This window comes from Rhincodon typus, chromosome 31 (assembly GCF_021869965.1).
Source record: "Rhincodon typus isolate 14 chromosome 31, sRhiTyp1.1, whole genome shotgun sequence".
In the NCBI taxonomy this organism is placed as follows: domain Eukaryota; kingdom Metazoa; phylum Chordata; class Chondrichthyes; order Orectolobiformes; family Rhincodontidae; genus Rhincodon; species Rhincodon typus.
In genome coordinates this window covers 13036125-13050009 of record NC_063362.1, presented here as the reverse complement: position 1 = coordinate 13050009, position 13885 = coordinate 13036125, and the positions used below count along the sequence as shown (strand labels likewise).

The 13885-nt window shown below is 42.6% G+C and overlaps 1 protein-coding gene across 2 annotated transcripts in view; it reads right to left on the bottom strand.

Annotated features, from left to right (window-relative positions):
• prkcz (protein kinase C, zeta) overlaps window positions 1–13468 on the bottom strand; it is a 400034-nt gene extending 386566 nt beyond the window's left edge. Inside the window, exon 1 of one of the 2 annotated variants that reach the window (XM_048615094.1) lies at window positions 13325–13468. Coding sequence is in view for 1 of the 2 variants with exons in the window: in XM_048615093.1 (XP_048471050.1) it covers window positions 13190–13239 (50 nt within the window). In the remaining variant the exon portion in view is untranslated. The other variant, XM_048615093.1, reaches the window with a different exon arrangement.
• Between the last annotated feature and the right edge of the window lie 417 nt (window positions 13469–13885).

Here is a 13885-nt window from a genome sequence, read left to right as displayed (position 1 = left end):
TTCCTCTGATGCTGCTTGGCCTGCTGTGTTCATCCAGCTCTACACCTTGTTATCTCAGATTCTCCAGCATCAGCAGTTCCTACTAACACTGATTTAGGAGACCTGCGTTCAAGTGTCACCTGCTCCAAAGGCGTGTAAATAACATCCCCGACTGGTATTCTGAAAAAAAAAACCGACCTGCCTTTCTCCAATGGCAGGCTCTTTCCCGACTGACATCGAAAACAGAGTCCAAAACAACCCGGCAGGTGTCTTCTAAGAAGCCAGTCCAGGAAAGTCGCCAAAGTCATATATTTTCCCAGAAATATACTTTAAAATAAAATGGGTCCTTTCATTGACCTTTAACACAGGACCAATTCGCGTTGATTAGAAAATATCTAAAACGTCCTTTCAGGACGACCTGACCTCTTGATTTTATTCACTCGTCGGACATGGGTGTCACTGGCTGGGCCAGCATTTATTGGCCATGACAACAAGGTGTAGAGCTGGATGAACACAGCAGGCCAAGCAGCATCATAGGAGCAGAAAAGCTTGTCCATTCCTATTTACCTTTGAGCTGCCTTAATGAACTGCTGCATTCCGTGTGCTGTAGGCTGACCCACAATGCCCTTAAGGTGGAAATTTCAGGATTTTGACCCAGCAACAGCAAAGGAATGGTGATATGGTATTCCTGGGTATTTGCAGCCCTTGTCCTTCTGGATGGACATAGTTGTAGTTTTGGAAGGTGCTGTCTAAGGATCTTTGGTGAATTTTTGCAGAGCATCTTGTAGATAGTATACTCTGTTCCTACTGAGCATCGGTGGTGGATGGTGTGGATGCCTGTTGATGTGGTGCCAATCAAATGTCCAGGATGATGTCAAGCTTCTTGTGTGTTGTTGGAGCTGCACCCATTCAGGCACATGGGCAGTATTCCACTACACTCCTGAATTGTGCCTTATAAATGGTGGATAGGCTTGGGGAGTCAGGAGGTGAGTTACTCACTACTGTTGATAGTGGAGATTCAGTGATGGTAATACCATTGAATGTCAAGGGATAGTGGTTAGCTTGTCTCTTATTTGAGCTGGTCATTGCCTGGCATTTGTGTGGCACGAATGTTACTTTCCACTTGTCAGCCCAAGCCTGGATATTGTCCAAATCTTGTTGCATTTGAACATGGACTACTTCAGTATCTGAGGAGATGCAAATAGTGCTGAACATTGTACAATCATCAGCAAACATCCTTACTTCCGACCTAATGATGGAGGGCAGGTCAATGATGAAACAGCTGAAGTTGGGATGGCCTCGACACAACCCTGAGGAACTCCCGCAGAGATGTCCTGGAGCTGAAATGACTGACCTCCAACAACCACAACCATCTCCTATGTACCAGGTATGACTCCAACCAGAGGAGAGATTTCCATCTGATTCTCACTGATTCTGGTTTTACTGGGACTCCTTGCTGCCACACTTGGTAGAATGCAGCTTTGATGTCAAGGGCTGTCACTCTTACCTCACCTCTGGAATTCAGCTCTTTGTCTATGTTTGAATAAAGGCTATAATGAGGTCAGGAGGTGAACAGCCTAGCCAGAACCCATGCTGGGTGTCACTGAGCAAGTTATTTTTAAGCAGGTGCTGTTTGACAGCACTATTGATGACACCTTCCATCACTTTGAGATGACTGAGAGTAGACTGAGGGGGCGGTAATTTGTCTGGCTTGGATTTGTCCTGCTTTTAATGTACAGGACATACCTGGGCAATTTTCCACATTGTCAGGTAGATGCCAGTGTTGTAAATGTACTGGAAGAGCTTGGCTGGGGGGTGGCAAGTTCTGTCATAGAAGTTTTCAGTACTATTGCCGGAATGGTGTCAGGTGCATAGCCTCTGCAGTATACAGTGGCTCCAACCATTTCTTAATATCAAGTGAAGTGAATCAAACTGGCTGAAGACTGGCATCCATAATGCTAGGGGCCACTGGAGGAGGCCAAGATGAATCATCCACTTGGTATTTCTGGCTGAAGGTTGTTGTGAATGCCTTATCTTTTGCACTGATGCGTTGGGCTCTTCCATCATTGAGGATGAGATATTTGTGCTGCTCCCTCCTCCAGTCAGTTTTCAAACATTTTAAAGTCAATGAAGTGTAATCACTGTTGTGATGAAAGTAAGGAAGTTCTGCAGGCAATATAAATGCTCAAAGGTCACTCAAACAGTGTCCTGATACAGGTCAGATAACCTGCTCACCATAGGATCGGTTGAGGGTAAACTAATAAGATTTACTTGAAAAACTGTCTTTTGTGTATATGCAGAAAGGGCGGCACGGTGGCACAGTGGTTAGCACAGCTGCCTCACAGCGCCAGGGAACCGGGTTCGATTCCAGTGTTGGGCAACTGCCTGTGTGGAGTTTGTACGTTCTCCTCGTGTCTGCGTGGGTTTCCGCCGGGTGCTCTGGTTTCCTCCCACAGTCCAAAGATGTGCAGGCTGGGTGGATCGGCCATGCTAAATTGCCCATAGTGTTCAGGGAGGTGTAGATTAGGTGGGTTATAGGGGGATGGGTCTGGGTGGGATACTTTGAAGTTCGGTGTGGACTTGTTGGGCCGAAGGGCCTGTTTCCACACTGTAGGGATTCTATGATATTACTGTGGAATCTTCAGCATCCATTCAAGAGGACAATTACAGTCTCAATAAGGACTATATCTCTGATACTGCAGTACTCCCACTGGAACATTTCCAGTGGTTAGCACAGCTGCCTCACAGCGTCAAGGACTTGGGCAACTGTCTGTGTGGATTTTGCACGTTCTCCCTGTCTGCATAGGTTTCCACTGAGTGCTCCCCACAATCTAAGGATGTGCAGTTTAGGTGGATTGGCCATGCTAAATTGCCTCGTAGTGTCCAGGAATGTGTAGGTGGGTGAGCCAGGTGAATGCTGGGTTACGGGGTTAGCGTGGGAGGCTGGGTCTGGGTCGAATGCTCTTCTCAGGGTCGGTTCAGACTCAGTGGGCTGAATGGTCTCTATCTGCACTATAGGGATTCTATGATTCTAGATTTTATGCTCAAATCTCTGCAGTGGGAATTAAACCCACAATTTACTAACCAATAGGCAAAAGTGCTATCACTGAGTCATGGCTAATAAAAGGGATGCATATTTCTGATAAGCTCCGCAGGGATACATTCGTGGTGCAAATCTCAATTATCTGTAATCAATCACATATTATTTTAAGTTCTAACAAAGGTGTCAAGAATTTTAATAAGTTGCAAACTACACTAGATTACAGGATGGCATTGTGCCCACTTGCAAAGCTACTTCATCATAGTGTTGAACGTTATTTGTAACTTAATGGATTGAGGTATTGATTCTCTCCAAATGCTCCTTCAGAAAGTGTATTCCTGGCTACATGTGTTGTAAAGACACCAGGAAGAGAGTTGTGGATGATCCTGGGTTTATATATGGTGTCAAATGGGAGGCTAGCCAGATCAGCATGCAGCAGTCAGATTTAGATATGACAGGAGCGTGGATGAGGAATTCCACAACAGATGGATTGAGGCACAAGTGGTGTCGAGCATCTGGAAGTGGAACTCAGCCCTCTTGGTGATTGAGTGAATCTGGGGTCAGAAGCACAACCTGGGTCAAATATAACTTCAAAGTTGCAAATGGTTTAGTTCATCCTCAGATAGCTATCAGAAAAAGAGATAAAGACATCAGAATAGATTTCGTGAAGAGGACCAGGCAATTAAGTTTGCCAAATATTTAGCTGGACAAAATTTTTGCTTGCATTGGATGAGAAACAAATCAGGTAATCAGAGACAGTGGAAGGCTCAAGAAACGTTGTGTTAAGATAGAGCAGAGCATCTTTTATGTATGAGTGGAACCTACCATTGTGTTTATGGATGATTGCAAAAGGATAGAAAGACTGATAAGTAGGAAGATCGCAACGACAGATCCTTACACAACTCTCTCAGCAATCACTTGTATTGAGTTTGATTGTCCTCCATAACAACATCTATTTGGGGGTCTTCAGGTGGCTGAAGTGGTCAATCTGCGATCCACAGATTCTAATGCAGTGTGGGCATTGGTGGGTGGTAATGGTGGTTGGAAGTGGTGGTTGGTGGGCCTTCCTGATGTTCTGTGTATCCTTGTGCAAGAGTCACTTCTGTTCAGCAGCATAATGGAGATTGTCTTCGTGGCATATAGCTCCCTGGTGAATGACATTTCTCCAGTGATTCTGTTTTGTAGCCATGTCCTCCCAGTTGTTGATGTTGATATGAAATTTCTTGAGGTTGGTCTGGATGTTATCTTTGAAGTGTTCCTTTTGGCCACCAGTGGCATGCTGATCTTCCTTTAGCAGGGAGCACATGATCTCTTTTTGGAGGCACAAGATGGGCTTTCGGATGACATGGCCAGTCCATTGGAGTTGTTGTGGAATTATGATGGTGGTGACGCTGGCTATATTGGCCTCCTCCAAGTTGTTGGTGTTAGTGCGCTTTTCTTCACAGGTAATCCATGGGATTTTTTGTAGGGATATCTAACGGTGTTATTCCAGTGCTTTAAGATGCCTTGTGTAGGTAGTCCACATTTTAGTTCCATTTAGCAGTGTGGGAAGGACAACGGCTTTGTAGACCAGAAGTTTAGTCTGGGCCTGTAGGTTATTGTCTTCAAACAGCCTTTTTCTGAGTCAGGCACAGGCTCCAATGACACGGTTCAGATGGTGTATTTCTGCATCAATGTTGGCCTTGCAGGCGAGAAGGCTGCCGAGGTATGGGAAATGATCCACATTTTCTAGGGCTGGTTGCTGACCCTTATTTAGGAGCGATTGTTGGGTGGTGGTTGATGGACTACTAGAGTCTTTTTAATGATAAGAGTAAGGCCTAGGAGATTATATGCCTTGGTAAAGCCATCCAAGGTGCACTGAAGATCTTCTGCAGCATGTGCTGCGATGGCATTGCCATCAGCATATTGAAACTCCAAGATGGAGATGGTAGGAACCTTGCCCTTGGCCTGGAGTCTATTAAGGTTGAACAGCCTGCAGTCCATACGATAAATGATTTGAGTTCCCTTGGGCAGGTTTTGGCCAGTGAGATGGAGGACGGCTGCAATGAAGATGGTTAACAGGGTGGGTACAATGATGCAGCCCTGCTTGACCCCGTCTCCATGGTGAACAGCTCAGACTCCAATCCACAGTTGTTAAACATTGTCGCAGACATGTCATCATGCAGTAGCCTCAGCTTTCCAATGATCTTATCAGGGCAGTCCCATTATGACAGCGTCAGCAAGGCAGCCTTAAAAAGGTCAGTGAGGACCATTAAAAGCGTGTTTTTATGCTCATGGCATTTTTCTTGTAATTGATATGCTGTGAAGATCATGTCTGTTATTCCTCTGGATGGGCGGAAACCACACTGCGTTTCAGGGAATATTTCCTCAGAAAATGGCAGATGTCTATTGGCAAGGACATGTGCAAGTATTGTGGTCAGTAGTTGACAGAAGACAGATGCCTCTGTAATTCCCACAGTCAGCCTTGTCAACCCTTTTGAATATGGTCACAATCAGAACATCCCTCAGCTATGAGCCGAGTTCTTCTTTGAGACAAATCTTCAAGAGCAAAGCATGCATGTGTTCGTGGAGCTGTGGGCCACCCTACTGTAGGATCTCTGCAGTATTCCCATCAGGACCAGCAGCCTTGTTGTTTCTTAGGCTCCTTATGGCATCTTTGTACTTTGGTCACACCCAGGAGATTCTTCCATGTCACCTTGCGTGAATCTCTGGAGGACTTGGTTGATGATTTCCAAGCTAACATTGGTATTACAGTTGAGGTAGTCTTGGGAATGCTCCCTCCAGTGGGTGTTTATTGCCTTGTTGTACTTGAGTAGTTTTTGTCTGGCCTTGGAGATCAGGGGGTTTATACGGCAGTAACTTGTACCATATACTACCTTGGTGGCGCTGAAGAAACCTCTTACTGGCATCTGCCACCTGCTAGATTTCCAAGGCCTTATCAGTCCACCATTTGTTTTTGAACTCCCTTACCCCCCTCTGGACATCAGCCTTAGCTTTGAATAAGTCCTTCTTTTGGCCTTACATTGATGTCATTCTGCCAGAAGGCTGTCCTCTTCTTGGAGATGAACTGCTCAATTTGCATGTCATTCTCATCGAAGCAGTCCTGATGGTTTCTAGACTTGTACCCAAGGGTTGTTAATGCAGGTACTGAGAATGGTTGATCTAAGCAGACTCTAGTGTTCTCCTATGTCCTCTGGGTATTCCCAAGGTAGGTTTTAGCGAGTGAGGCTTGTGAATGTTGTATAGTGACCATGTCATCCAGGTTTTCGATGTTGAATCTTGGCGGGGTCTGCTTCTTCTGAACCCTCCTCTTTCTGTGTAGTCTGGTGGACATTGTAGAATGGATAAGGCAGTGATCAATCCAGCAGTCATCTGAGCCAATCGTAGCGCTGGTGACATTCACGTCCTGACGATCCCTGGACCGAACAATGACATAATCAATCAGATGCTATTATTGAGTGTAGGTGCCTCCAAGATGTTTTGAACTTGTTTTTCTTATGGAAAAGTGTGTTTGTGATGGTGAGGTTGTACTCAGTGCATTTTGTGAGAAGGACTCCATTGGAGTTGATGTTGCCAATACCTTCCCTTCCTACGGTGCCATTCCAAAAGTTGTGGTCTCGACTAACCCTGGCACTGAAGTCTCCAAGAAGAGTTCTCTTGTCCTTCGTGGAGATGCTTCACAACAGTACGTCAAGGTTGGCATAGAAAGTCTTCGTTGCTTCCTCCTCTGAGTCAAGGGTTGGGGCATAAGCGCTCACGACTGTAGGCATCTAGTTGTTGGTGAGCATCAGGCAGATGGTCATGAGTTGGTCATTGATCCCCACAGGAAGTTCATAGGAACAACTGATGAGCTGCTTCCTAATTGAAAATCCAACACCATGAATTCTGGGCTCTTCAGCAGCCTTCCCTTTTCAGAAGAAGATGTAACCAACTTTCACTCCCTTCAGTTGCCCTTTGTCTGCAAGATAGTTTTCGGAAAGAGCAGCTAGATTAATCCAGCATCTCTTCAGTTCTGGCTACGAGTACAGTTCTTCTCTCATGTCTGTCACTATTATCTGTGTCCATCAGGGTTCTTACATGACAGGCTCAAAGTTTATTATTCTTTGTTTCTGACTGCATGTGAGTGATCCCTCTGGATGAGGTAATCCAGTCAGAAGTTTGGAGACAGGATATTTTTGGAGCACCTTTTCCAGCCCCCTCGCCTACTGCGGTGAGCAGAGCGAGTTCTAAATAGGGCTGCTCAGTCGTGGGCACAGCTGCCAAAATGCTCTATCTGTCTCATCTAGGAGCAAGATGACTGAATCTGACACCAATCACCTCACGTGTCAGTTTGTGACCAGGGGCTTTCAGATATCGTAGTCCTGTCCCCGTGCCACTCACTGATCGCCACAGGACTTTTGTCCGGGATGTTAGTCGGACATCCTTAGGCGAGACAAGAGGTAACAAGGTAACAAGCCAACAAGCCAGGATGGGAACAAAAAGCTACTGCAGATGATTCTCTGGCTGTGACTATAAGTAACAATGGTTCCACTCAGCTGGATGATATTAGAGAGATGTTTGCAGGGGAGTGTATGGTCAACCATCTCAAAGGCCACAAGACAAATCAAGTAAACAAAGATGGTTTTGTTTTGATCACAGTCATAGGATGTAATCTGTGGCTGATAAGATTTATTTCAGCACTGTGGTAGGGATGCAAAACAGCTTGAATGCAAACATAGAGTTCTGGGAAATATAGGCACAGATTTCAGAAGTAACAACATGTTCAAGGATTTTGAAGAGAAAAGGGAGGTTGTAGATGGGGTGGTTGTTTGCAAGGATTAAAGAGTCAGTTGGTTAATGACAGCCAGCAGCCAAGTTGCTTTTTCACAATAAAATAGGAACTGTTGACTCACAGAAGTGCTACATGCAGTTTTGATAACATTGTTACAAACGAGATGGCAGGCATGCATTGTCTCCTTCTAATCAACAACTCCATGGTATCACAACATAATTTAATTATTTTGTTCAGTTCCTGATATGGCCAACTGTATGCTTTCTCCATATTAGACTTGGAATAAAAAGATCCATCAACCAGGCTTCTTCAATTAACATAAAATTTTTGACACATTATAAAACAACCTTACAATAAAAAAATACAGTTTGTAATATGAAAATATAAATGTTTATCACATCTAAACACACACACACACACAAAGGGAAAGACCAGGATTTCCCTCTGCAGAGATTCTGTTTGGAGAAAAAAATAGCTTTGACCAATAATGGTTAGTTCTTGAAGGAAAAAATGGATAAGGTGTGAAATGTCCAGATAGCCAGCATTTTGGCACACATACATAGATCACGAGACACATGCAATTGTCTCTGACGTCTTGGCCGACACAGCCTGCTCAGGAAGTTTTCCAGGTGCTCTTCAAGAGGACAGTCAGGTTTTACATTGGCCTCAAAACAAAGGGTGTTTCAAAAATGCAGAGAGGTGAACTGGTCTGTCTATGGCAGGCTTTTTTCCAACCGACATCAAAAACAATATCCCAACAAGATAGAAATCTCCTGCCAGGGTTTTATGGCTAGGAGGTAAGTCCAAGCGATTAGCTGAAGTCATGATTTCCCAGAAGCATTATTTAAAAACATCCCAATGTGTCCTTTCATTAACCTATAAAACAAATCGAATTCAGCTATCCTCAGAAATTGAAATAAATCTACTTTCCCACAATCACTCACAACTCATATCCTCAAAAAATGAAGCCTTTATGTCACGGTTAACATTGAAAAGTCATGTTAAATTGTCTCCTTTATATTTTATATCATGTAATTTAAAGGTCATATTCCAAGTTTCAAACAAAAAGTATAATGGATATATCTATGCACTATGCATGTTAAGGTGCGAAATTAACTTCTGTAACAAAACCAGGAAGATTCCCATCTTTTCTACGTAACTACTTTCTCCCCGACAAATGAAACTTCATTTTTAGATGCTGAACATTCCACGACCTTGTTGGTAGTTGATGCATTCTGGACTAAATATAATATTCTACAATCCATTATCCCAGCCAGTGACATGATTCCAGTTTATCTTCTAGAAATTCCGGTAAATTTGTTCAGCATTTTCTACATTTTGTGAGCTCTTATTGCCTTTCATCAACTGCTTGTATTCTTGACAGGTAGGAACATAGGAACAGGAGCACATCATTCAGCTAGTCGAGCATGCTCCACCATTTAATATGACCATGGCTGATCGTACACTTCAATGCCTTTTGCTCACTCTATCCCCATGCACCTTTATGCCGTTGGTAATCAGATATCTACAAATCATTACTTTAAACATTCTCAAAGACTGAGGTTCTTTAGCCCTCTGTAGTAGAGAATTCCAAAGATTCACAACTGTCTGAGTAAAAGAATCTCACCTCACTGTGGTCCTCATAGCATTCCCTTTATCTTAAAATTAATTAAAATTATTTTAAAATTAAGACCAATGGAGAAATTTCTTCACTCAGGGACTGGTGAGCCTGTGGAGTTCTCTATCACAGAAAATGGTTGAGTCCAAAACAGTGCATGTTAGGTATAGTTCTTAGGACTAAAGGAATCAAAGAGTATGTGGAGAAAATAGGAACACGGTACTGAGTTGGATGATCAGCCATGATTATATTGAATGGCCTATTCCTGCTCCTATATTCTATGTTTCTATGGTTCTAATACCTTAAAAGGCATTTACTGTAAAGTTTACAAGCCCAGTTTAACCAATCTTTCTTCATAGGACAGTCTTGCCTTCACAGAAACATACCTCCTGAGCACTTCTTTCACTCTCTCTGTAGTGCTAATATTCTTTTTAAGAAAAGGAGACTAAAACTACATGTAGTACTTCGGCTGCAGTCTAACAAAACTTCTATTCAACTGAAGAAAGACTTCACTAGTCCTGTACTTAAAACCTCTTGTAATAAGGGCTAACATTCCATAAGCCTTCCTGGTAGCTTGCCGCACCTGCATGTTACCCTTCAGTGATTTATTGGCAAGGATATCCAGATACCTTTTTACATTTGTACTTTCCAACTGTTTGCTATTTAAGAAATACTCTGCACATCTGTTCCTGTCACCAAAGTTGTTAGCCTCAAATTTTTCCACATTATATTCCATCTGACATGGTCTTGCCTACTGACTAAGCCTGTCCAAATCCTCCTGAAGCTGCTGTACATCTTCCTAATAACACACATTTCCTTTTAGCTTTGTTCCATCCACAAATTTGGAAATATCTGTATTACTTTTGGACCCTACATCTATTCCTTTTTAAGAGGGTCCCAACCCTGCACTTTTTTCCCCAAAGCACCTGTGGTTAATTTCCATTTTTTGTTAATAGTGAAACAGAAAAATGAAGACTTCTTCGTAAATAGAGTTTATCATTTTTCTTCCCTTTTTTTCCCACCAACAGCAAAACACTTGTGTGGCCAATTGAATACTAGGAACTTAGGAATACTGGAAATAGGTGCTGCAGCAGGCAATTCAGCCTTTCGAGCCTGCTCCACTATTGAACATGATCATGGCTGATCTTATCCTGGTCTCAACTCCACTTTCCTGTCTGCTCTTCATAGTCCTTTACCCCATTTTTTAAAATCAGGAACATATCTTTTTCTTTCTTGAATCTGTTGATTGATTCTGCTTCAATTGCACTTTGGGGCAATGAGTTCGACAGATTCACAAAGTTTCTTCTCATTTCAGTTCTAAACCTACCTCCTCTCACTCTATTCCAAATCATTGATACATATTGTGAATGGCTGTAACACAATTACTGATCCTTGCAGTATCCCACTCGTCACAGTCTGCCAATGTGAGAACGACCCATTTATTCCTATTCTGTTTTTTTGCATGTTGGCTAATCTCTAATCCAGGCCAGTACATTACCTCATATCCCATGTGCTCTATTTTCGCTAATCAATCTCCTGCAGGAGACCTTATCAAAAACCTTCTGAAAATCCAAATAAACTAGAACTATCAACTCTCCTTTATCAATTTTCTTAGTACCATCTCCAAAATACTCCAACATGTTTGTTTATGACTTCCCATTCTCAAATTCGTGATGACTCTGTCCAATCAGATCATTATTATACACAAACGGAAGAAAAACTGCAGTTGCTGTAAATCAGAAACAAAAACAAAAATTGCTGGAAAAGCTCAGCAGGTCTGGCAGCATCTACGGAGAGAAATCAGAGTTAATATTGAGTGATCCTTCCTTAGAACATTATTATCCAAATGTCCATTTATCATCTCCTTTATAATAGATTCTAGTATTTTCCCTACTAATGAAGTAAGGTTATCAGGTTTGTAGTTCCCTGTTTCTCTCTTGCTCACTTCTTAAACAGTGGGGGTAACAGTTGCCAACTTCCAGTCTGCAGAAATCATGCCAGAAGATGATCACCAATGCATCAGCTATCTCTGAAGCCACCACCTTCAACACTGTGGATGTAGAATGTCACTCCGAGGGATTATTCAACTTTCAGCCCTATTAATTTTTCAAACATCTTACTAAGTACAACATTCTTACTAATACTAATTTCCTTAAACTCGTTCTTCTCTTTAGTAATTTGAATCTCTAATTCTGTGAGATTTCATTTATCTTTCTCAACAAAACCAGACATAAATTAATAGGATAATAAGGTGTACTGCTGGATGAACTTTGAGCTTTTCTGTCATCTCTCAGTTCCCCATTATGAATTCTTCTGATTCTGCCTGTAATGGAGTCACATTTGTCTGAGCCAAACAATTTCCCAATTTTTTAAATGTACTTTTAGAAGCTTTTACAGTCTGTTTAAAAACAACGAATGCTGGAGATCACAACAGGCCAAACAGCATCCATGGAGAGACAGCAAGCTAATGTTTCGAGTCTGCATGACTCTTCATCAGAGTTGGTGAAGTGTGGAGGGGACAGCATTTATGCTATAGATGGGAGGGTGGTGTAGGGTGCCGGTGGAGAAAAGATGTTGATAGTTCAGATTTAAGTGTTCAGATTAAATGATCGGAATGTGAGAATGGCAGAACAATGGTGTGTCTACCTGCCAGACTGGAAAGAACAGACAGTCTCACTGGGGTGGGGGGGAACGGAAGAGAGTACATGATAACAGAGAATGTAACAAGTAAAGCTAAAAGAAAGGGAAGAAATGGGAGTCAGTTCACAATTTGAAGGTATTGAACTCAATATTAAATTCAGAAGGCTGTAAAGTGCCTAGTCTGAAGATGAAATGTTGTTACTCAAGTTTGTAATGTGATTGCCTGGAACACTGAAGCATGCCAAGGACAGACAAATGAGCATGAAAGCAGTAAGTTGTGTTAAAATGACCAGCTACGTAGGGTTTGTATGTACAGTCTGTTTGTATGTTTTTGTTAGATTACATTTATACTATATTCTCCCTTTCCTTATAAATTTCTTAGTCCTTTTTTGCTGTGTTCTAAAAACCTCCCAATCCTCAGATTTGCTGTTGTTTCTGGCAACTTTATAAGCCTTTTCTTTTAATCTTACAATACATTTAACTTTAGCTTCAGTTTACTGACTTTGTTTTGAGTTTTCACATCTTGAACGTACTGTTGCTTTAAGCCATGTAATGGTTATGTAGAGACTATCCTTTGCCTATGTATAGTCATGTCTTTTAATGTTATTTCCCAATTCACCTCATGTCTTCAAAATTTCCCTTATTCTAATTTAACACCTTTTTTCAAACTGAACTACCCCACTTTCAAATATAATGTAAAATTCTCTCATCCTATGGATACTCATGCCTAAAGTTATTTTACTGCAATGTCATTAGTTTGCTATTTTCCATGATCTAAATGTCTTCAAGTCAGCTCCTTAAAATATTGGTTCATAAAAATCATCCTTAACAAACTCGTCCTCCACAGTTTTACTGCTCAACTAGTTTTCCCAGTCTACATGCAGATTGAAGTTAGTCATGATAACTGAAATACATATGCTACATCCTTCTCCCATCTCCTGATTTATACTTTGTTTCCCAGAGAATCTTGAAATATTGAACTCACAAAGTCCACAGTTTTTTCACAGTTCATTAACATGCTGTTGCTTTCTGAAAATCAAAATTGCATTTAAATGTTAGACTTGTATCAAATACATATGTAAAGTTCCAGCAGATAAAACTCATATAAAGAACAGAAATTTTCAAACTAGCGTTCATGTACCTACAAAGCATCCGTGAAGGAATCGCTAAGGATCTGTAAAGTTGTAACATTATTTTCACACCGAATACAACAGTCAGGTGGTGTAGTTTTCAACTGTGTACCTAATTAAGCTCTTCCAAAACTGCTGAGACCTACCTGACAATTATAGGAAATCATCCAGGCACGTCTTATAAACATAGACCACTAGGCCGGCAGAGGGGACTGCAGTCCACAATATCATTAGGAAATCACTGCAATCAAGACAGTAAACAGGCGGCCAGCACAGCTCTCCGCCTCCTCCACAAAAATAGAAACCTAATCCTCCAGAGCAGTAGGCGGCACTATTCACCTCCCGCAGTGAAAATGGTATTTCAGTCCTCGTAGCCAGTAGGCGGTGCTGCTTTCCTCAGGGTCAGATGGGAGCTCAGTTCTGGGCGGTAGGGGCGTGGTATCTGAGTCCTCCTGGGTGGCAGGGAGCGGTGTCTGGGTCCTACAGGACGCAGGCGACGGTGTCTGACTCCTCCTGGGCGGCAGGGGGCCGTAAATGAGTCTGCCTGGAGAGTGGGAGGTGTGGCATGGGGCGATGTCTGAGCCTTCCTGGGCGGCAGGGGGCGGTATCCGAGTCCGCCTGTAGTGTGGGGGGGTGTTGCAAGGGGCGATGTCTGAGCCTCCTGGGCGGCAGGGGGCGGTATCTGAGTCCGCCTGGAGAGAGGGAGG